Source organism: Neophocaena asiaeorientalis, unplaced genomic scaffold (genome assembly GCF_003031525.2).
Source record: "Neophocaena asiaeorientalis asiaeorientalis breed wild unplaced genomic scaffold, Neophocaena_asiaeorientalis_V1.1 scaffold882, whole genome shotgun sequence".
Lineage (NCBI taxonomy): Eukaryota > Metazoa > Chordata > Mammalia > Artiodactyla > Phocoenidae > Neophocaena > Neophocaena asiaeorientalis.
The window spans coordinates 1,645-27,049 of NW_020173141.1; the positions used below are offsets into that span (position 1 = coordinate 1,645).

At 41.0% G+C, this 25,405-nt stretch overlaps 1 protein-coding gene across 1 annotated transcript; it reads left to right on the forward strand.

The window, feature by feature from the left end:
- The first annotated feature begins 1,368 nt into the window (after positions 1 to 1,368).
- CLTRN (collectrin, amino acid transport regulator) lies at positions 1,369 to 22,313 on the forward strand. Its single transcript, XM_024744128.1, has 4 exons — positions 1,369 to 1,400; positions 1,653 to 1,766; positions 6,440 to 6,634; positions 21,484 to 22,313. Exons 1-4 carry the CDS (start codon positions 1,384 to 1,386, stop codon positions 21,638 to 21,640), a joined length of 483 nt encoding a protein of 160 aa, XP_024599896.1. The 5' UTR covers positions 1,369 to 1,383; the 3' UTR covers positions 21,641 to 22,313.
- The last annotated feature ends 3,092 nt before the right edge of the window (positions 22,314 to 25,405 follow it).

Below are 25,405 nucleotides of genomic sequence, written 5' to 3' on the forward strand. Positions count from 1 at the left end.
CCCCAGACCCGAGAAGGCGCGGAGGGGCGGCCCGCTGGGAAGGCGCCTCCGGGCCTGGGGCACCAAGGACCCGCGGACCGGGTAGTACTTCCAGCTGCGCAGGACGGCGGGGAGCGGCCTGCTGCGGAACCAGAGCCCGCGATCCTGGCGGCGGCGGCGGCGGCGGCGGCGGTAGCACAGGATTTGGCACCCGTCCCGGCCCATCGGGAGGCAGGTTCCGTGGGCGGCCCGGTCCATGGGAACCATGGGGACCGGCGCTTCCGGGTGTGGGCTGGCTGCATGGCCTTGGCCATGCCCAGGTACATACTCAGGTAGCTGGCCATGCTCACGGGTCAGCGGGGTCGGACCTTCGATGGGCTTTGGCTTCTGGGCGGCCCCGAAGTCTGTAGACGCGAAGCTTACGGCGCTGAAGTTTACGGTTCGTGGGGCGTCGGAACCTCTGGGCATGAGGTCCTGCGTGTGCCAGGCCGGGGCCTCGCGGACTCACTCGGGGGCTCGCAGACCCACCCAGGGCCCCGTGGACTCACTCGGGGCCTCGCGGACGCACTCGGGGCCTCGCGGACCCGGGGCCTCGCGGGGCGCACCTGTGTTCTGAGCACAGGGGATCCTTCAGCTCCCACTGCTGGCCCAGGCGCTTGGCTCTGGGTGGCGGGGGAGCCCTCCACTTTTTGCCCTTGACATTTAAAGGGAGAAAATATAATAATTTGTACCAAAAATAATAATAATAATTTGTACCAGGCCCTGAAAATTGACTGAAGGGCACTCTCTTTCATTACTGTAAAAATGAACAAAATGCACTTGAATGCTCCTTTAAGGAAAAAGAGTGAATTTACTTGTATTTCTACAGAGGCTGTGTGTTTCTTCTAGAATGGTTGCTAATGTCACTTTTTGTAATTTTATTCTTAAGGACCTGGTGAAAGCCTTTCGGGACTTATTTTTTAGCTCCGACAACGTTGGTTTGTTGTGGATTCTCCTCTTATTTTCTGCGTTCATAGATTTCATACTTTCATATATAGATTGTCTCTAATCTGAACACTAATGCCATTTCTTTCTTGTCATTTCTACTGGTGATCCAGGTACACAGACTAGAGTGAGGCACATTTCCAATTTATAGTTGGAAGCAGGTACCCACAAAAACAGTGTTCAAAGCCTGCTGGTAAATGTTACAGCACTTCAGTCTGGAGGTCTGTTGTTGGGCTGACCCCAGTTACTGGAGTAGGAGAGGGGTGGAAACAGTGGCCAACAGAGGAAGCAAGTCCTCGATCAACAGACTTGTCTGGTTCTGAGAGGTGGAAACCTGAATGAAGAGGACACTAAAAAGATCCTGATGAGGAAACACAAAAGGCTTTTGTGTCAGAGAGGCCAAGAGTTGAGGAAACAGGGATGCTGTCAGCTAACAGGTGATGAAGAATGAGATACGTAATGCCCTCTACTGAGCCATTCTGTTTTTTCTTTCTTTTTTGGTAGATTCCTTATTTTAGGAATGATCCCCAAGTCTATGATTTTGAAATAAAGGGAATTTCCTATATTATTTTCTTCTTAGTAGGACATTTCTTCACCTCTTAAGATGGTAATAACACCAGAGTGGAATGTCTAATGCAATTTGGTATTATTCGCTCATAATGTACTTTTTTTCTTCTCATCATCTGCAGAATTTCCCACGTCCTACTTTGCAATGTAACCCAGCGCGTGTCATTCTGGTTTGTGGTTACCGATCCTTCAAGGAATCACACCCTTCCTGCTGTTGAGGTACAGTCAGCCATAAGGTAATCACCGCTAAATATGCCTTCCACTGGTAAATCAAGTTATTAATTCAGCTGTTTTCATAGATTTTGAAGACTTCTCTCTCTGGTTCCAAGTGATTTATTTATTAAGATGCCAAAGGCTTCATTTCGTTACTTTGGAATAGAGATTAGTATAGATCAGTGGTTCTCATCCAGGGGCAGTTTTGCCTCCAAGGAGACATTAGGCAATGTCTGGAGACATTGTTGTTGTACAGTGCTGGGGATGGAGTAGGCAGAAGTTAGGGACGCCAGTTAACATCCTCCTGTGCTCCGGATAGCACTTCACAACAAAGAACTATTCAACCCCAAATATCCATTGTGCTGTGGCTCAGAAGCCCTGGTTTAAACATTAGCTAGGAAGGTTTAGTACTGTCTTCTTTTGGCGAGAACACCTTGTATGGCACTATTGTGTGATGGTTCATCATATGCCTTCTCGAGGCCGAATGCTTACGTGTTTTTTGGTGGTTTTTTTTTAGGGGAGTATAGTTGCTTTACAATGTTGTGTTAGTTTCTACTGTACAGCAAAGTGAAAGTCTTTACCTTTAAAAGATAATTTTTTGAAAAAAAGTAAAAGCATGACTTTCATACAAATCAAAAATAAACGCTATCCAAGATTTTATTATCTTATTAGTTAATGAGGGAACTAGTAAGATGTTAAAACCAGTTTAAAGGAGACTTCAAGGCAGCATGCAAATGCAGGAATTGAAGAATGGTGATGTTTATTTATTAAAAGATACACCAGTCTATCCATTGGCAGTGCTCCACCAGACACAATTCACCTTGATTTTCTGTGGACAAGAATCATTTACATTGTATCAGTTTTCTCCAACTTACAGATATGCAAAATAACTCAAAAACAGTAAAAGGTGGAAATTGTCCAGAAAGGTAGACTTGCAGGACACTCAGTCATATTTTTCACCCATTTGAAGTTTTACCCATTTTTTCCTGACAGTTCCCCATCTCCTCTCCTTGGGATTATAACAGACTTTCAGAAGTGAAATGTATTCTTTTCTGCACAGAAGCAGAAGAAGCAGTTTGTTTTTATTTCAACTAATGTGCACTTTATGTGTGTCAAAACTTCAAATCCCACACATGATTGGTGTTGGGCAAAGGTATATTGGAAGAATGAGTTCACAGAATAAACTATTTCCTGAAAAAGAATGAAACAAAGTTCACTCTTCTTACAAAGGATTTATTTACAAGTTACTGAAATGCATATTTTTCTCGTTACCAAAGAGAAATGTCTAGTGAAAGAACTCATCTGCTCTTTGTAAAATATCAATGTTTAAGATAATGAGTGTATAATCAAATGCCAAATGTTTTTGTATGAATAATCATCTGTTTCCCTTGCTGAAGCGAAGGCATTGAGGCTCTATACCCATGGGAAATGATTTAACAAGGTTTTCTTTGTTTTGTTTTTTTAATAAATAAATAAATAAATTTATTTATTTTGGCTGCATTGGGTCTTCGTTGCTGTGTGCAGGCTTTCTCTAGTTGTGGCGAGCGGGGGCTGCTCTTCGTTGCGGTGAGTGGGCCTCTCATTGCGGTGGCTTCTCTTGTTGTGGAGCACGGGCTCTAGGCGCACAGGCTTCAGTAGTTGTGGCTCAAGGGCTCTAGAGCACAGGCTCAGTAGCTGTGACACACGGGCTTAGTTGCTCCACAGTATGTGGGATCATCCCAGACCAGGGCTCGAACCCGTGTCCCCTGCATTGGCAGGCGGTTTCTTAACCACTGCGCCACCAGGGAAGCCCTAACAAGAAGGTTTGAGCCAAATTGTTTCTGCACTTTTGCCAGTAAGAATACTGCTAAGAGCCACTACTTAGGGAGTAAGAATTAGGAATATTGTATTTTATGAGAAAAGGGATTTTATTCAAGACTTGTGATGAGGGAGGGCTACAAGGAAAATGAAGGCCCTGTGGTTAAACCAAGCTTCAGTTAATGTGAGGCGGAGGAGTGAGTGTTTAGGGTGAAGGTTGAAGATCTAGAGGAATATGTTCACAACAAAATGTCTGTTTCAAAGGCCCTAGTAAGAAGGGCTATTGAGGGGGTGAGGATGGCTAATAGAATGGGAATTTATGTCAGGGAATGGATAGGACTCATCAGAATTGTATGAAAATAAAGGAAACAGTACCAAGAGGGAAGGATAGAGTGAAAAGAAAGGAGATGGTACCTAGAAGGCAGGTAGTAGGAATTTCAAGGCTGAAGAGCCTATGTGGTTGGGCAAAGTAATGCTAGTTCCACCTAATGCTTGCATAATATTTTCTGGTTCACAAGGCATGTTCTCATGCGTCTGTGGCATTTAGTATCAGCACCAATCATTTGTGAGCTGTTATTATTATCCCTGCTTTATAAATGAGGAAATTGAGGCTCGGGGAGATTAATTGATTTGCTCAGGTCACCTAGAAAAATAAAGAGTGACGACTTGAACGCAGGCATGCTGCCAGCACATGCAGTGATTTTTTTTTTTCTCCCGGTCTGCTAGAGTATCCACACCTATGGAATTAGGCGAGGGGATGACAGACCAGTTTTAAGATGTCTGCTTTTGATCTGTTTTGAGGTCCTGGCCTTATTCAAGGCCAATCTTGGCTAGAAGATATCCATGGTGATTGACGCCTCTTGGGGATTTCAGTGGTAGGTGGAGATATAGTTTGTACTAAACTAGAACCTCTTATCAGCCTGAGTGCTAACCAACCAGGTAGACAAAATGAGAATGCAGAGCAACTTTTCACTTTACTCTGTTATACCTTGGTAGTGGGGTTTGTTATTTTGTGGGAAGGTTTGTGTTACTGTGTTAGCAAAATTAGGTTACGAAAAAAGAAAACATTCTGTAGTTTGATTAAAATTGCATGGAAATTATCCCCTGCTGCAGATTCCCTGGCTGGGATTCTCCTTCCCATTTATGAATAATCAGGCCTCCCCATAGAATTTCGTTTGCTAAAGGAGGTCTTTCCTGATACCCTGGTGCTGGTCTGCAGAGGTTCTCCAGCTTTTACTCTCAGATTCAGGATCAGTAGTCACCAGCCACATGTGGCTCTCAAGCACCTGAAATGTAGTTAGTCCAAGATTAGATATGCTCTAAGTGTAAAGTACACACCAAATTTCAGCGACTGAGCACAAAATAAAATGTGAACCAACTTAAAATTGATTACATGTTGAAATTATATTTTCTTGGATATAGTGGGCAATATATAGATATATATTTTTAAATATTTATTTATTTGGCTGTGCTGGGTCTTAGTTGCGGCACAGGGGAGCTTTAGTTGTGGCATGTGGAATCTTTAGTTGTGGCATGTGAATTCTTAGTTGCGGTATGTGGGATCTAGTTCCCTGACCAGGGATCGAACCTGGGTTCCCTGCATTGGGAGCTCAGAGTCGTAACCACTGGACTTCCGGGGAAGTCCCAAAATATATGTTATTAAAATTAATTTTCCCTGTTACTATTTACTTTTTTTTTTAAACGCAGCTCCTAGAAAATTTGACATCACACGTAGGGTTCACGTTATATTCTGGTTTCAGTGCTACTCTGGAGGTTGTTGAAGTCAGCTTGCCTAGTGTGAATTCAGTAAAGGCCACACAGTTATCTCCAAGAAATCTCCTCATCTAATTTGCAAATTCCAGTTAGAAATTTAGTTTCAGTCAAATAAGTTTTTGCTACCAACCCCTACCTAACTGCCACCAACCCCTCCCTAAGTGCCACTACCACCAAAGATACAGATTTTCCCTGGGAAAAGTAATGCATTTACCTTCATATTTTTCTAGACTTTTGTACTCCTAAAGCACCATTTACTTTAGTCATATGGAACTACTTGCAGCTGACGCAACAAATCATACTACATACCATGTCTCCAATTCCTATGCTCACTGCACACTTTGGTCTAAAGAACTCCTACTTGTCCCTCAAAGCACAGCTCAAAAGTTGCCTTCTTAGGAAAGCAGCTGTGACATTTTACTATGGTGTACTTACCCCTCTGCTGTGCTCCCACTGTGCCCATATTTACCCCTTGCACTGTGATTGCACTGTGATTGCGGAGGGACTGATGGGCCACTCTTCTAGACTGTAAGCTCCTTGGGTATTTTTATTTCATTTTGTATCTCCAGCACCTAGCACAGGATCTGGTACTTAGTAAGTTTCCAGCATATGTTTGTTGAATTGAATGAAAAAAAAGATCAAATTGATGGATTTGCAGCTGCTCCTGGCTTCGTGTTCTCTTTTCTGCTGCTGGTTTTGTTTTTTCTTCTCATATTTATCACCCACTTTTTGCATATTATCTTATCTTTTCAGGCTGTTGGTATTTATGTAAGGCACCTTAAATAGATTTCTGTCATTTTAATCTAGATGCTGCCTCTCAGGAAATAAAACATGGTGGGCAGAGCTCAAAGCTCAAGACTTCCAGTTACTTCTAGGACATTATCAACAGTGGAGGGCAGTAGTGCATAGAGAAGCATCTTTCTGGCAACCAGCACTGCCACTTATAGACAGAAAACCACAGCATGATTTGTCCTTATCAAACTGTCTGTTCAACCTGAAGTCTCCTGCTAGGGGGATGCTCTGTTTATAGAGATAGTTATAATCATGGGGAGATAGGGTTATACCTTCTGTTTCTAATGTTTCTTCTGTCTTGTTTCATTTGTTTTTAATCATCATTGTATTTTAGAATGATTAGGAACCGGATCAACAATGCCTTCTTTTTGAATGACCAGACTCTGGAATTTTTAAGAATTCCTGCCACTCTTGCACCACCTACTGACCCCTCTGTGCCCGTCTGGATTATTATATTTGGTGTAATGTTTTGCATCATCATAGTGGCAACCATGCTATTGATTTTGTCAGGAATCCGGCAACATAGAAGGTAAGATATTTAAAGGGAGTGATCTAAAGAACATTTTCTTGTTTACTCATGACTTGGAAAAACAAGAAGAGGATTTTTCCCCTAGATGAAGAAAATGTGTTATATCTGAAACTGAAAAAATTGGTGGTTTTTCAAAATATCACTTATGCTCTTGTTTTTGGAGACTTTTTGGAGTCCGTGTCCCTTAGTTAACTATGGGTCCTTCCATTACTATCTTTCTATTCTGTTTTATATCTAGAGTTGGTTTTAATATCTGGGTTATGATTTTGTAAGCTGGATATACAGAGCTAAGCAGACTTTTTGGGTAGGCAGAGTTAATCTTTACTAGTCATCCACCTCCAAAGACTAGTAGTTCCGTAGTCCTTTTCATGCCTCCTCACCTTGGCCTGCCTCTTCCAGTGCCTGCAGCCTCCACCTTGTACTACACACTTTTGCGATGTTTTATATTCCCTCCCTTTGATGGATGCTCTTCCCTCTAGTGCCTATGATTTTATATAGACCCGTGTTCTTCACAGTGGCCTTTGAATCAACTTCCTGCATCAGAATTGCCTGGAACACTTGTTTAAAATACAGGTTCCTTTGCCCTACCACAGACCCACTAAAGTCGATTCTCTGAAGGAGATGCATTCTTTTAACTGAAGTTTAGTTGATGTACAATTGAAGAAAATATGTTTTAATGGATATCTAGGCTATTCTAATTCACTTAGTTTCAGAGCTTCCAATTTAAGTACTTACATTTAGATTCCCACTCCTGGAGTTCATTTAGCTGGATTCTGGGGCACATGCAAACTTTGCTGTCAAAATTATTGGTATTAGAGAATTTCAGACCAGTGGGAGAGTTATTTAGGTAGAGAGGAGACAAGATTTCTTAGCACAATGAAAGGAGAAAATAATTTTGTTTACAAGCACCTCTGATCCAGAGGGGAAGTGAAGAGAGTCCTTAACTCTTCAGTAGACACTCTGATGCTTCTAAACCTTCCCTTCTGATACCAAGGAAGAGGAATTCTGGTAAGTGGAATCACAGGCACACACATTGGTTTTCAAAAGGGTTGGTGCCCACACGGGACATGCAGGTTGTGTTTGGCCAAGTGTGTGTTTGACTAAATGTTTCTCCTGAGACTTTCTACTTTCCATATTGTTCACCCTGGTTATTAGCAGAAGGTAATCATTTTAAATTGGGGGCTTTATAATTTTTTTCACAAATGGTAAGTGAAATGCTATGGAATAAATGTGATTTACGTGTAGTGCCCAAATTAAGCTCAAATATTAAGATCAAGTTGTACTTGCTTGCTTTTCTTGCTCTTGGCATGACACATAATGCTGAGAGGCTTGGTACAAATTATTAATCTGTTTTGTTTTGTTGTTCAGAATATTAAGAAATATTCTCTTGTAGTATTTGAATACCTATGTTTAATAGTTTTAAGTTTTATATTAATCCTGAAATGCTAGGATTCTATGGTTTCCAACAACTGTAACCTTTGTGAATTCACGCCATCTCCTTGGTTCCCCATTTCCTCACTAGTACAATATGGTGAAGGAGGTAGAAGAATGGGCTCTGGAGATAGACTGCTTGGATTCAAAGTATTTATTGCCTAGACTCTGCTCTCATATGTAATCCATTAACTGTATGGATATCAGGAAATACAGGCAATGAGTCAGGGAAACCAAGCTCAAGAGGATATGGTTTGTGGTGCTCGAGTCAAGTTGGTTAAATTTTTCTTTACTGTCTGTGCATAGATAACTTTGCTCAAGTGACAGTGAGGTATATTAGAAAGAATTAATTTGCTGGGATCAAAAGAGTTAATAGAGTTCTTGAAGTAGTGCCTGGCACTACTGCTGTTAGCTGTTACTGTTATTTTATTATCCTGCCAGTTGCTGGTCTTTCAGCTCGTTAGTGCTGGGATCAGCTATCTCTTCCTTCTGAGCAGATTCTGCAGTAGTATAATAACTGAGTGTGTAGCATCATAATCTGTTGCCCGGGAGAAGGGAGGCTGTTGTCACAACCTTGCCTTCACAAATTTAGTTCATGTTCAAACCAGGAAACAGATGGACAAATCTCCTGTGTCAACCTGGAGAGCATCAATAATTAGCAAATAGAGTCAGGACAGTTATGACAATCTTCTGAAGAGAAATTGATTTGTTGGGTTTTCCATTTGATACGGAAAAAATTTGGTGGGTTTTTCTTGGGCAAAGTATTCCTTCAAAGGTGGGGAGAGGGTGCAGTTCGAAGTGGGGAGAGCCCTGATCATTGTGATGAAAGCGTTTTCTAATTGTGGGAAAAAATGGGAGTTGCCCCTGAAAGCCTTTAGTGGTGAGGAAGACAAAGATTTGTTCAAGAATCCAATTCATACATTAGGTAATAATGAACATAGTTTGTGTGATACAAAATCTTAAACCTAGAAGACGAGGAGGGACCACAGGGTCATCTGAATCACCATTCTGCTTCTGCAGAGAAGAGTGCCAGTGTCCTCTAAGACATGTGCATCTTTATACTTACTACTGAAGAAATTTCTCAAGTAAAGCTTTAACTATTCTAGTAGCTGTGTCAATGACAGCATTCCACTGACTGTTCAGAACCGCTGGGTGGAAAGTATGCAGTCACTGGTGGCCCAAACTAGGTGAACTCAAATACTAGTTATACCCTTTAGGTGAGTGACCTTGGTTGTGTCATGTAATTTCTGTGGGTCTGTTTCTCCATCTGTTATAGGGAGATAATGTCTCACAGGACTGAAATGAGGATTGGGTGAAAAAATGTGTATAAAATACCTAGGTTATAGTATGTACTAAATAAACAGTAATTAGTATTATCCAAGATGAGCTTAACCCATTTATGTGATTAAGGGATGCTGGAAAAAGATCTCTTTTCCATCCAGATATTGCCACCATACTGCAGAAGATTTTCCAGTTCAATGGCTTATTGCTTGAGATTTTATTAGTTAACAAACACCTATTTTATTTTTTTCATAAATATTTTATTTTATTTGACCATGGAAGTTTATCAGTATATATTTGACTATGTCCTCAACCAATATAACTACAAATGAGGTCCAGCAATGCCATTCCAACCGCATGATTTTAAAAAATTTATCCTGACATGGTGCCTAGACATTTTCTCCCACAAATTAGCCCCACTCCTAAGGATCAAGCAAGGTTGGAGATGGTCTTTGGAGAATATGGTCTTGACCATGGGCTCAAATCTCAGGTAGAGTTGGTTTTGAAGCTTACTAGTGCCATTTACTAGTTGTGTCATCTTGGAGAAGTGAACTGTCTGACCTACTCCTTGAATGTGTCAAATGAGGCTAAGATTCATGCCTTTCTCATCATGTGGGTATAAGAATAAGATAAAATAATGAGTAGAGTTCTCTCTAAAAAAAAAAAATCCCCTGATTTGTAGCATTTGCTGACTTCCTATCCAGTCTGAAATTTCTGAGTGTTTGAGTCACCTCTAGCAAGCCTGTACCAGCCAGTTTCAACACGCCATTACAACTGCCGCCTCTTTGTGAAATAATTCGAGGAGGTTGCTTCTCTATTACTATCTAGTTGAGAACAGCAGTTTGCAGAATTGAGAGATTTGTTGCAGGAAAAAAGTTGGAAAAGTGATTTTTATTTTCTTTTGGGGAATAATTAGGGAGTTGGGTATGTGGGAAGACAAGCAAGATGAACTGCATATACTTGACAGTGGTGTCTGTACTAGATCTGTGTCTAGCCCCAGCCTGGAAGTGGATATTTTAGCTCTCTGGTCAGCTTTACGGTAATGGTGATGATGGTGATGGTGATAGTGATCACTGTAATGGTGGGGGTGATGTGATAATGCTAATGGTGGTGAAGGCGATGGTGTGATGTGTGTTTTAGTTGAAGGAGCACTGGATCAGTACTCCTGGTTTTGGGTTCCAGTCTCATGCCCTGGCACTTTTTAGCTGAATGACCTTGATCCAGTCATATATGGAAAATGAGGATAATATTTTCTTAAATAGTTATGATGATGGGAAGCCGAAATTGGAGAATACACACAAGTGCTTCATACACTGGGGAGTGCTATATCAATGTAAAGAAGCATCATCATCAAAAAGCAGTTACAAAGTGCTAATTCTATGTAACCTGGCACCTTGTGCTATAAAAAAAGAGTCACAGACACAGCACAATTTCAGACTTGTATGTATATAGTAGAATTGATTCATGACTCCTGCATATAAATAGACTGTTATAATGTTATTGTCTTAGGAAGGGATCTTAAACAATGATCTGAATCCATCTCTCCAGAAGCCAAGGCCCAGAGAGGTAAAAATATCTTATTCCTTTATTGACCATCCATTATGTGATAGAAGCTCTAGAATGTATCATGGAAGAGACGTACATAGATAACATGGGTGGTCTTTGCCTATAAGGAGATGATAATCTTGTACTTGTAACAAAGCCAGGTCAAGGACTCAGGACATTGAACCCTAGCTAATGCTAGCAGTTGAGCAGAGTCACTAGTGAATTCACTTGGTTTATTTCTGGTTATATTTCTGTTCCCATAAGGTCAATAGTAAAGGGAAGTGCATTTGGATTTCTATGAATTTTTTCACACAAAGGGCTGGGGCTCAGCCAATATTTTCATATACTGAAACTTCACTTTCTTATAGAGTCTCAATTAAGTGAATAAATTGTCTTGAAAATAGAAATGTAAATGAAATCAGAAATGTTAGCGCTAATAATTGTTTTACTTTGCTGTTCTTAAATGTACACCCTCAATAGGAGTCAAATATGTGGGCTTCGCTGGTGGCGCAGTGGTTGAGAGTCCGCCTGCCGATGCAGGGGACACGGGTTCGTGCCCCGGTCCGGGAAGATCCCACATGCCACGGAGCGGCTGGGCCCGTGAGCCATGGCCGCTGAGCCTGCGCGTCCAGAGCCTGTGCTCCGCAACGGGAGAGGCCACAACAGTGAGAAGCCCGCGTACCGCAAAAAAAAAAAAAAAAAAAGTGTTTTGAGAGAAGCCTGGGGAGATGAAATACAGTTCTAGGTCTGCTCCTTTCACCAGTCTCATTCCATTATGAAAGACAAGTTGCTCTACATATTTGAGTCTCAGCTCCTGCATTTGAAAAACAGGGATAATAATAAAATCTACATAGTATTGCAATAGGAATTATGTGAGATGATGTGTACAAAGCACTTAGTCTGCCGTGTAATAGATACTAATTCTTACTGTTTTGCTATCACATCACCAGTCTCACTGTGCTGCAACACCCACTAAAATCGTTCCAGCAGTGCTGCCATTTCCCCAGGACTCATCCATGCTGATTATGACGACAGTCCCAGTTCCCCAGTAATTAACTCTGTCCTGTTTTGGAATCATATTTGTCTGTCCTTTGTTGTTTGTCTGGCTGTTCTTGGGCCTTGGGTTTTCAGCCCTATCTTGTTTGAAGGGAGACAAAAATACTGTTTCTGCTTTTACCTGCCCTGATCCTCAACACCCCCTAGCTACGTGGGCCACCCGATACAGGCAGACCTCACTTTAGTGTGCTTCGCAGATACTGTGTTTTTTACAGATTGAAGCTTTGTGGCAACCCTGCGTTGAGCAAGTCTGTCAGCACCACTTTTCCAACAGCATTGGCTCACTTTGTGTCTCTGCGTCACATTTTGGTAATTCTTGCAATATTCCAAACATTTTCATTATTATTATATTTGTTATGGTGATCTTTGATGTAACTATTGGAATTGGGGGGGGCGGTCCACAGACCACGCGCACATAAGATGGCAAACTTAATGATGAATATTGAGTGTTCTGACTGCTCCACCAACAGGATGTTCCCCGTCTCTCTCCCTCTCCTCCAGCCTCCCTATTCCCTGAGACACAACAGTATTGAAATCAGGCCAGTTAATAACCCTACAGTGTCTTCTGAGTGTTCAAGTGAAAGGAAGAGTCACATGTCTCTCACTTTAAATCAAAAGCTAGAAATGATTAAGCTTAGTGAGGAAGGCATGTTGAAAGCTGAGACAGGCTGAAAGCTGGGCCTCTTACATCAAACAGTTAGTCAAGTTGTGAGCGCAAGGGAAAAGTTCTTGAAGGAAATAAAAAGTGCTAATTCAGTGAGCACACAAATGGTAAGAAAGTGAAACAGCTTTATTGCTGATGTGGAGAAAGTTTCAGTGGTCTGGATAGAAGATCAAACCAGCCACAACATTCCCTTAAACCAAAGCCTAATCCAGGCAAAGCCCTGATTCTATTCAGTGTTATGAAGGCTGAGAGAGGTGAGGAAGCTGCAGAAGAAAAGTCTGAAGCCAGCAGAGGCTGGTTCATGAGGTTTGCGGAAAGAAGCCGTCTCCATAACATCAAAAGTGCCAGGTGACGAAGCAAGTGCTGATGGAGAAGCTGCAGCAAGTTACCCAGAGGATCTAGCTGAGATAATTCACGATGGTAGCTACACTAAACAACAGATTTTCAATGTAGATGAAACAGCCTTCTATTGGAAGAAGATACCCCCCAGGACTTCCATAGCTAGAGAAGAGAAGTCAATGCCTGGCTTCAAAGCTTCAAAGCACAGGCTGACTCTCTTGTTAGGGGCTAATGCACCTGGTGACTAAAAGTTGAAGCCAGTGCTCGTTTACCATTGTGAAAATCCCAGGGCCCTTAGGAATTATGCTAAATCTACTCTACATGCGCTCTATAAATGGAATAACAAAGCCTGGATGACAGCACATCTGTTTACAACATGGTTCACTGGATATTTTAAGCCCACTGTTGAGGCCTACTGCTCAGAAAAAGATTCCTTTTAAAATATTACTGCCCATTGACAATGCACCTAGTCACTCAAGAGCTCTGATGGAGATGTATAAGAAGATTAATGTTGTTTTCATGCCTGCTAACACAACATCCATTCCTCAGCCCGTGGATCAAGGAGTAATTTAGACTTTCAAGTCGTATTATTTAAGAAATACACTTCATAAAGCTACAGCTACCGTAGATAGTGATTCCTGTCGTGGATCTGGGCAGAGTCAGTCAAAAACCTTCTGGAAAGGATTCACCATTGTAGATGCCATTAAGAACATTCATGATTCATAGGAAGGGGTCCAAATATCAACATTCACAGGAGTTAGGAAGAAGTTGATTCCAATCATCACGGATGACTCTGAGGGGTTCAAGGCTTAAGTGGAGGAAGCAGCTGCGGATGTGGTGGAAAAAGCAAGAAAACTAGAACTAGAAGTGGAGCCTGAAGATGTGACTGAATCGTTGCAATCCCATGAGAAAACCTTGACAAATGAGGAGTTGCTTCTTATGGACGAGCCAAAAAAGTGGTTTCTTGAGATGGAATCTACTCCTAGTGAAGATGCTGCGAAGATGGTCAAAATGACAACCAGGGATTTAAAATATGACATTAACTTAGTTGATAAAGCAGCGGCAGGGTTTGAGAGGATTGACTCCAATTTTGAAAGAAGTTCTCCTGTGGGTAAAATGCTATCAAACAGCATTGCATGTTACATACAGAGAAATCATTCATGAAAGGGGGTCAGTCGATGCAGCAAACGTCACTTTTGTCTAATTTTAAGTAATTGCCACACCCACCCAGCCTTCAGCCACCACCCTGGTCAGCAGCCATCGACGTCAAGGCAAGACCCTCCACTAACAGAAAGGTTCCAATTCGCTGAAGGCTTAGATGATGGTTAGCATTTTTTATCTCCAAAATATTTTTAAATTAAGGTATGTACTGTGATTTTTTTTTTAGACATAATGCTGTTGCACATTTAATAGACTACAGTGTAGTGTGGCTCGCTTTATTGCAGTTGAACCAAACCTGCTGTATCTCCAAGGTATGCCTGTACTTTTTTGGTCCCCTCTTTTGCCCATCTTCTCTCTGGATTTATGAGAAATAGCCACACTAAGGCTTCTAAGAGCTAGTTTCAGGTGTTTTAGTCACGGGGTTTTTTTTGTTTTGTTTTGTTTTTAATCCTCTTCCTGAACCACCTGACATGCAGGAACAGCGGAAGTCATTAACACTCATTTTTATTTTTCAGGAAAAAGAATTCATGTTTTTAGCAGAACATCAAATCAGAATGATCCAGAAAGATAGTTAAGTTTTATTATACTTAGAGCAATGTGCAGGCAGTGGCTCAGTTTATTACAGGACACACTATGAAATGTGACAAAGGGCTGTATTACTGTTAGATAACCTTTGAACTTCTTATCATGTCCACCAGCCAGCAAGTTACTGACACTGCAGTTTGTGAAGCCTGGCAGTGCCAAGACTGTGAACAACTAGATCTAAGGTCACAAAAAAATAACATGTACCTAATTTGTCATGGACACGGCTCTCGTTTTGATAAATTTCCACAGCGATTTTGCTCAGAATCTTTTTGATTAAGAAATCCTTCTTGTAAAGAAGAGAAACTTGTCCTCATCCATCTGCATCTTCCTTTTTCGTTCTTCCCCATTCCTTGTGATGCCTGGTGGATTATTTTTCCTTTGTGGTTGGCGGGGGGAGGGGAGGCAGGATTTCTTGTCATGATCTGCAAGTGTCCAGCTCTCTGCAATTTTTCTTCTAATTCTGTAAAAACATTTTTTTTAACTGAAGAAACTGGCAAATGAACACTGGCAACCATTACTTCTAAGACTGCTGTTGCATTGCCACCTACTTCAGAAAGCTCCATCCACAAGGATTTTTGTAATATGAGTTTCATAGTTACATACACAAATTTCAGGGTAAAACTTGACTGTCAGAAACCTGTTTATTTCTATGGAGAATTATTATTCACTCCAAGCTCAATGAGGAGTGACTTGGGGAGAAATTGCGTGAGCTAGGCATTTTTGATGATAATTTACAAATATACATTTGTCGCTAGGGTGTCATTCTTACTGAAACATCACTCTCTTTTATAATCCATGAAAAGGAGGGGAGGATGAGTGAAATTTGGAGTTTTTCTTTTTTATTGAGCCCTTTCTTTTCACTTTAGGACAAGAACTGTATCCCTTCCAACACATAGTAGGCACTCAACATAGTTATTGAATGAATGTTGGATACTATGAATGGAAGTGATGTGTTCGATGGTTATAGAATGTCAGTTGTCTTTGCTTTCTGGACGACGTGGAAAGGGACGAGATACCCCTGTCTACAGGAGGAGGGGCAAAAGAATTCTAGTCCTCTGATAGGTGATTTCACCTGGCTGGAGGACCTTCTCATCACAGGAAATTGTATGCCTACTCCAACTGGCACTGATCGTTGACCGCTGATGCTTGGAATGGACAGTGCAGTATCTTCACCCTGAGGAAGGGAAAACACAGCAGCCTGTCCTTACCTAGGTCTCTGGGACTACAACCCACCGACTTCCACTCCTAGCGTTGGGCCTGTAGTGATACATTTTGACATTTGACAGTGGCATGCACAATGGCAAAATACTTTCAAGTGATGACAGTGGGATCTACAGTATTGAAATGCTACTTTACTTTTCTTTATAAACTCCACCTATTTGAAATTATCTAATAAACCATCAGTGAAGCCTGGCAAAATCTGTACTCACTCCTAATTCTTAAGGTGTGAAAATGAGTACTTTCCTCCATCCATTTGAAAAAATAACTATTCAATAAATACAAGAAATATCACGTGTACATTCCCTTCCTTCCTTCCTCCCTCCCTCCGTCCGTTCCTCCCTTCTTCCCTTCCTTCCCTCTTTCTTTCTCTTTCTTCTGATAGATCCCATTCAAAATCTACCTTGGGCTGCTGTCTGAGTAACTTTGCCTACAGCATTAGTCCATCCATTCTTCCATCCAGTTGTTTGTTCCATCACCCAACTACCGTCCAATCATCCATCCACCCATTCATCCATCCATCTATTAATTCACCATCCAGCCAACCAGTCATTGATCTACGTTCATTGATCCATCCATTTATCTGTCTAACTAGCTCGCCAGCTACTCATGTGTCTGTCCATCCAACTCTAAGCACATTAGTTGAGTGCCTACTCTAGGCTGTCAGCTGTTTTACAAAATATCTTTTAATTTGGAGTTGTCTGATTAGTTCTTCCTGAGAAATTCAGGTCAAAAAAATTTGGTGATGGTGTAGGGCAGGAACACAGGACACAGAATTTTATTTTTAAAAAATATATCTTCTCGGTGCATCACGTCCAGAGGCACTTGTCAGTTTGTCTCGGTGATATTCACCAAATTTCTCCCTTTACAAAAAACAGATGTCTCTTTTTAATTAGTACATTGCTTGCAGGGGTGTTACACTGAGACCCTGTGAGTATGCTATTCCTTAGTCATCTCCCACTCAGTGGTTTAGTATCCATTGAGGAGACTCATCAGAACCAATTATTATTTGGTGATTTTCTGTTCTGCTGCACCTTCTATATGGGTTGTCATTCTTTTGTAAACAAGAGCTCGCTCTTTTCTCTGCCTTCCTCCACCATATTCTTTAAAGCGCTTTGAAATGAGCTCTCATGTAGGACTAATAGGGACCTCTACCTTGATCATCTTTGGGGCATCTTCACCACCTCCTCACCCACTAGAAATTCACTACGTTTCTAAGGGACTTCCATAGCGGTGGAAGTCCATCCTGGTCACCACAGCAATGTCCACCATCCCAGCCATGCGATCCACTCAGGTCTGCCTCTTTGAAGTTTCTACAGATTTCTGGAACAAGAGAATCTTTGACAAGTCCGGGAGCCTCATGCCTAACATCATGCCTCCATGGTGCCCCAACATCTAACTTGTGATAATCCTGAGGGAAGCTCTTCTGCCCTCTGATTGCCTAGAGGTACTCACATCTCTTTTCTCCCCCTACCTCTATGATATCAAGCACAACTGGCTCAGTGTCTTGGCCTTTCACAAAAGACAGGAAGAATGTTTGAATTCAAGGCTACATTTTCCCACACTCCAGGGAAAGATTAAGGATCTGGTTACCACTTGGATTGGGGTAGCAGGGTCTTTAAAGGGTCTGAGAATGAACAACTTAAAAATTTACCTGTTAAATGGAGTTTTTTGGAATGACCTGGGATTATAGCTATGAGTTGTAATTAGTAAAATGTGTTCGGAGTTCCAAAAACCTGACTTAACAAACGAATACAACTGTTTTGTAATGAGTAGAGCCAAGGAATGATACCTGCAGTTTACAATGGTTACATCCTTTCTACAAAGTAATAGCAGCTCTATTTACAATAGCCAGGACATGGAAACAACCTAAGCGCCCATCATCGGATGAATGGATAAAGAAGATGTGGCACATATACACAATGGAATATTACTCAGCCTTAAAAAGAAATGAAATTGAGATATTTTTAATGAGATGGATAGACCTAGAGTCTGTCATACAGAGTGAAGTAAGTCAGAAAGAAAAAGACAAATACCGTATGCTAACACATATATATGGAATTTAAGGGAAAAAAATGTCATGAAGAACCTAGGGGTAAGATAGGAATAAAGACGCAGACCTACTGGAGAACGGACTTGAGGATATGGGGAGGGGGAAGGGTGAGTTTTGACAGGGCGAGAGAGAGTCATGGACATATACACACTAACAAACGTAGTAAGGTAGATAGCTGGGGGGAAGCAGCCGCAAGGCACAGGGATATTAGCTCGGTGCTTTGGGACAGCCTGGAGGGGTGGGATGGGGAGAGTGGGAGGGAGGGAGACGCAAGAGGGAAGACATATGGGAACATATGTATATGTATAGCTGATTCACTTTGTTATAAAGCAGAAACTAACACACCATTGTAAAGCAATTATACCCCAATAAAGATGTTTAAAAAAAAAAAAAAATCCTTCTTCTAAGGAAGAGAAACTTGTCCTCATCCATCTGCATCTTCCTTTTGCGTTCTTCCCCTTTCCTTGTGATGCCTGGTGGATTATTTTTCCTTTGTGGTTGGTGGGGGAAGGGGAGGCAGCATTTCTTGCCATGATCTGCAAGTGTCCAGCTCTCTGCAATTCTTCTTCTAACTCTGTAAAAACATTTTTTTAAACTGAAGAAACCGGCAAATGAACACTGGCAACCATCATTTCTAAGACTGCTGTTGCATTGCCACCTACTTCAGAAAGCTCCATCCACAAGGATTTTTGTAATATGTGTTACATACACAAATTTCAGGGTAAAACTTGACTGTCAGAAACCTGTTTATTTCTATGGAGAATCATTTTTCACTCCAAGCCCAATGAGGAGTGACTTGGGGAGAAATTGCATGAGCTAGGCATGTTTGATGATAATTTATAAATATACATTTGTTGCTAGGGTGTCATTCTTACTGAAACATCACTCGCTTTTATAATCCATGAAAAGGAGGGGAGGATGAACGAAATTTGGAGTTTTCCTTTTTTACTGAGCCCTTTCTTTTCACTTTAGGACAAGAACTGTGTCTCTTCCAACACATAGTAGACACTCAAAACATAGTTATTGAATGAATGTTGGATACTATGAATGGAAGTGATGTGCTCGATGGTTATAGAATGTCAGTTGTCTTTGCTTTCTGGACGACGTGGAAAGTGACGAGATACCCCTGTCTACAGGAGGAGGGGCCAAAGAATTCTAGTCCTCTGATAGGTGATTTCACCTGGCTGGAGGACCTTCTCATCACAAGAAATTGTATGCCTACTCCTACTGGCACTGATCGTTGACCGCTGATGCTTGGAATGGACAGTGCAGTTTCTTCACCCTGAGGAAGGGAAAACACAGCAGCCTGTCCTTACCCAGGTCACTGGGACTACAACCCGCCGACTTCCACTCCCAGCATTGGGCCTGCAGTGATACATTTTGACATTTGACAGTCAAAGCACAATGGCAAAATACTTTCAAGTGATGACAGTGGGATCTACAGTATTGAAATGCTACTTTACTTTTCTTTATAATCTCCACCTATTTGAAATTATGTAATAAACCATCGGTGAAGCCTGGCAAAATCTGTACTCTTAATTCCTAAGGTATGAAAATGAGTACTTTCCTCCATCCATTTGAAAAAATAACTATTCAATAAATACAAGAAATATCACATGTGTACATTCCCTTCCTCCCTTCCTTCCCTCTTGCTTCTGATAGATCTCATTCAAAACCTCCCTTGGGCTGCTGTCTGAGTAACTTTGCCTACAGCATTAGTCCATCCATTCTTCCATCCAGTTGTTTGTTCCATCACCCAACTACCGTCCAATCATCCATCCATCCATTTTTCTAACTAGCTAGCCAGCTACTCATGTGTCTGTCTATCCAATTCTAAGCACATTAGTTGAGTGCCTACTCTAGGCTGTCAGCTGTTTTACAAAATATCTTTTAATTTGGAGTTGACTGATTAGTTCCCCCTGAGAGATTCAGGTCAGAAAAGTTTGGTGATGGAGTAGGGCAGGAACACAGAACAGAGAATTTTATTTTAAAAAATATATATCTTCTCGGTGCATCACGTCCAGAGGCACTTGTCAGTTTGTCTCGGTGATATTCACCAAATTTCTCCCTTTACAAAAAACAGATGTCTCTTTTTAATTAGTACATTGCTTGCAGGGGTGTTACACTGAGACCCTGTGAGTATGCTATTCCTTAGTCATCTCCCACTCAGTGGTTTAGTATCCATTGAGGAGCCTCATCAGAATCAATTATAATTATTTGGTGATTTTCTGTTCTGCTGCACCTTCTATATGGGTTGTCATTCTTTTGTAAACAAGAGCTCGCTCTTTTCTCTGCCTTCCTCCACCATATTCTTTAAAGCGCTTTGAAATGAGCTCTCATGTAGGACTAATAGGGACCTCTACCTTGATCATCTTTGGGGCATCTTCACCACCTCCTCACCCACTAGAAATTCACGAAGTTTCTAAGGGACTTCCATAGCGGTGGAAGTCCATCCTGGTCACCACAGCAATGTCCACCATCCCAGCCATGTGGTCCACTCAGGTCTGCCTCTTTGAAGTTTCTACAGATTTCTGGAACAAGAGAATCTTTGACAAGTCCGGGAGCCTCATGCCTAACATCATGCCTCCATGGTGCCCCAACATCTAACTTGTGATAATCCTGAGGGAAGCTCTTCTGCCCTCTGATTGCCTAGAGGTACTCACATCTCTTCTCTCCCCCACCTCTATGATATCAAGCACAACTGGCTCAGTGTCTTGGCCTTTCACAAAGGACAGGAAGAATGTTTGAATTCAGGGCTACATTTTCCCACACTCCAGGGAAAGATTAAGGATCTGGTTACCACTTGGATTGGGGTAGCAGGGTCTTTAAAGGGTCTGAGAATGAACAACTTAAAAATTTACCTGTTAAATGGAGTTTTTTGGAATGACCTGGGATTATAGCTATGAGTTGTAATTAGTAAAATGTGTTCGGAGTTCCAAAAACCTGACTTAACAAACGAATACAACTGTTTTGTAATGAGTAGAGCCAAGGAATGATACCTGCAGTTTACAATGGTTACATCCTTTCTACAAAGTAATGTGAGTTTGCTTCTCGGTATCTCATTTCAACCTGATTTTTACCTAACATTTGCAGACCATTAATTTGTCAAATCTTGTGAGAGGAATTTATTACTTTTTTAAATTCAATTTTTGTGAAGTTCTCCTAGAGCTAAATTTTTTAACTTGCCAATTTACCATATGTTTTCCTCACATTCCTTCATGCAGTTTGTGTGTGTGAATGTACATATGTATATGTGTGTGTATACAAACATTCATTCATACAAATATATGTATTCATTCATATACATATATATAATCCATGCAGACTTCTGATCTTGATAGCATCTTTTCACCTCATCAACTCTTTATGATCTTTGAAATTTATTTGAAAATACACAATGTCATCTATTTTCCCCATCATTCTAGGGTTCCTCTTCCCTTTCCTGATCTCCATGTTTGTACAGAAGACCATCCTTTCTCTTCCTAGATCCCAATCATTCTTTTTATGTGCATTTAGGAAGAACAAAGGACCTTCTGAAATGGAAGACACTGAAGATAAATGGGAAAACACAGTCAAAATTGAAAATGGCATCCCCTGCGATCCCCTGGACATGAAGGGAGGGCACGTTAATGATGCCTTTGTGACAGAGGATGAGCGGCTCACCCCACTCTGAAGGGCTGCTGTTTTCTTTCCCCCTGAAACTCAACACTTGTTTCTGTGCAACTGCTGAACATCACAATTCATTGAGGGAAGATTATATATTTTGTGTCACCATTCTTCTTTTGTAAGAAATTTTGAATGTGCATGCAATTGAAAGGCAATGAATTATACCCATGAAGACCGTTGGAATAATAAGCTGATGACTATCCAGAATATTCTAAAATATTTCTCTGACAGCACAATGTGTAAGTGCAGGCATGTGGCATTTGTAGTTACTGATTTTAAAATGCATTAGTATTTAAGCGTTTCCAGCAATAAGGTCAGGCCAGTATATATATATATCACACTTTAAAGACCTAAGAAAAAATACTTTTCCAGTGGAGAATGCCTATAATATGGTGTCCAAATCATTAAAAATGGATCCTTTTTGAATATCATTTATATCACTCTGTATATGACAAGATAAGCAAGAAGAACAAGTAATTACTGTAAATGGGTTGGATAAAAATGGGCGTGTTGATATACAAGGTGGAATTTGATCCTGTTATCATACCAACAGTTGCTTATATATATTTTCTGACTATCAGTCTCTAATAGGGCATCTGTATTCATTGATTATTTCTGCCGTTTGTAGAAGTACAATCTATTCTAACTTAATAAAGTGCTAATCATCTCTTTTAAAGTGACTGATTGTAGTCTGCAATTTATTTCCACACGGTGGAACATAGTAAGCCTTATTTTTATGTTATGTTTAATCTGCTAGTGGCTGAGGGCAATTCCCACTGAAGGACGCAGCCATGAACCTTCAAAAGCCATTATTTTCAGAAGCAGGGGATGGGTATGTGGGCCCTAAAGAGGGGGCCTGGGTGGACCCCCAGAATATCCACGACACCTTCGCAAGTTATTTGGCTGCAATGTAGGTTGAATGAATATCCAAAGTGCAAACCTGCTTCTGTTGGTTCCTCACATAAAAGCTTTTAAAAATGGTTTCTTATTCTCTTTAGGATAAAGCCAGACTCCTTAACACGGGGCCTGCTGCGGTTTGACCCCCACCTTCTTCTCTAACTTCATCTCTCACACTTCTCCCCTTCTGTTTCTGTCTGTCTCTCTCTCATCCAATCCTAATAGATCTCTCACTTCCAGGCCTTTGAACAAGCTGTTGCCTCTGCCTGGAACACTCTGCCCCATCTTCCAGCCACTCTTCCAGCTTGTCCTAGAGTTTCTCTCGCTTAAATCTCTCATCCTCCTAGAGGTCTTTCGTGGGCCTCCAGGCTAAGTGCTCCTAGACTGCCCAGATAATGATACTCATCTTGTACTAGAATTATATTACACTTAAATGTGCTTTTGTAGATAAAGGAGACCACAAAGGCAAGAGTGCCTGGGGCCCACATAAGTCTTCTAATACAACCTTGTCTCCATAAAGGTTTTCATAACTCACTTCATTTTCTTCCCACCTCTAACCAGATAGAATTAACCACTGCTTTGTAACCTCACCATATCTACACATCTTTTCAGTTATAACCATCACAATATTTTATTTTGACTATTTGTTTATATACCTTCACACTAAATGTAATATTCTAAGAGGCAGTGTTCAAGTCACTTAGCCTTGTCTTCCTATTTCCTTCCCTTTCTGTCTTCATTCTTTCTTTCCTTTATAACAGTGAGCAAAATCGAAAACAGTCGCTGCCCTCATGGAGCTGAAAGTCTACGTAGTCAGAACTCAATAAATGTGTGCTAATACACAAGCAAATGAGATGGTGGCTGTCACAAGGCCATAGTCTTATACCTTCTGGGAGCAAAGCCTGGCCCCTCTCTGTACGTGGAGGAGCTTGAATTGGTGGCTGCAAATTTTTTGACTTGGGCACCATGTACTCTTTAACGTTATTAGGGCTTCCTTATTTTTACGCACCAAAGATAGCCTCCAGCCAATAGCCAGCAAGAAGCTGGGATCCTCAGTCCTACAACCACAGCAAGGAAATGAATTCTGTCAACAACTGAAGTGAGTTTGGAAGTGGATTTTTCCAAAGTCACATCTCTAGATGAGAATAGATTTCAGTTGGTTTACTAAAGAACCATTTTCTATCTTACATCCTCTTGAGTTGTGTACTCCATAATACGGTGGCCTTGCATATAGAATTGGTGAAACATCATCTGAATTCCATCAGTGTGCACTAGCGGGCACCATCCAAGACATGCATTCTCAAGAGGGTGGAAATTGTTCTTGGTGGGGAGAAAAAAATGTCAGTATTACAATGGTTTATAATCCTCCAAAGGACCACAGTACGTTAACAGATGAAAAGTGTATCTATGGTATTAAAATGTCCTGGGTGAGCTATTAGGAGAAGATGTCTGAAAAGTCTCAATAATGGGGAAAAAAATTGAGAAACACCGATCCTAGATAAGCTTCTTATTTTGAAGGCATGGGATGGACCAATTTGATCATTAGATCATTTTCTTCACTGTTTATCCTGAAGGGGAGGGGATCTGTTCCATTGGCAAAGATCTGCTCCACTAAATATCCTTGTTGAGGAAGTTTTCCATGCTAGCAGAGATGCGCTGTAAACTTGACAGTCAATATAACAGCAAAATAGAGCTTATGTCTCCTGCCCACTGGCTTTGACAAACACTCTGGGTAATTAGAGGGCAGTCAATCATCAACCATACCTTTCATTTTAAAAATAATGATCCTGTAATGTCCCACAAGGGAACACATTGTGAGGTGATATGTACTGGAAATAAAATGCTGTAAAGCGAGTGGAAATATAGCTGTCACTCCAGTCTCCAAGTCCTTAGCAAAAACTATGATGAAACTGGAAAGACAGAAGCATCTGAAAACCAAGTCACTGCAGAAACAATGAGCTGGGATGGTGATATCTGGACTTGTTTCACAGAAGAAATGTAAATGCAGGTAGATTTTGGGTTTGGGGGTGTAGTTTCATCTACCGTGTTTTCCACAAGGACTAACCAATACAAAACATCACTATATAAAAGAATGCAGTGAACTGTTGCATTTAGAGTGATACAGGATCAGATTCCAGATATTAGTATCACCGAGTGAAGTATGTGCATTTATCATCCCTGGATAAGGAACAAGGAATAGGACAGAACACAGGTGAAGAACCAGAAAGAATATAAAATCCCTCAAAGTCCAAATTCCCAGTCCTTACTTCAAAGTTATGGAGCCCCTTAACATAGTATTTTATTTCCCACTTTACATCTTGTTTTGTTTCATAAAAAATATTGCATGTCTAGTTACCTCAATTACACAAGCAAATGCATGGAAGTTTTTCCTTCTTTCCTACTTTCATTTGGCCCTTCTTTCCTCCCTCCCTAGTCAATTCTTTGGAATTTAGAAAAGATGTTCCCCATGTAAATATGTCATATGTGGCAAGCCTTCAGGCCAGTTCACAGGAGCATATTAACCCATAATGTAGCTGAAATGTTGTATATTTATGATGTACAGTATTAGAAGACAAACTGTTATAATGCCAGTGATTTAATGGAAACAAACAACAAAAAAAGAAGACTAATAAGAGCCATCTTTGATTATATTTTATTATCAGTGCTTGAGGAGAAGCAGGTTTTAATGGAACAATAAGGAAGTGCATGGAACTAGTGAAAGGAATTTAACTCTGAGGACCTTTAAAGGATGTTGATCCCGGCTAATTAAAAGTTAGGTCTCTATTTACTGTCTTGGCTTCACCAATATCCACTTGCTCCCTAACTCTTTGCATTCTGGGTTCCATTCCCATAACCCTGAAGAAACTGCTCCCTC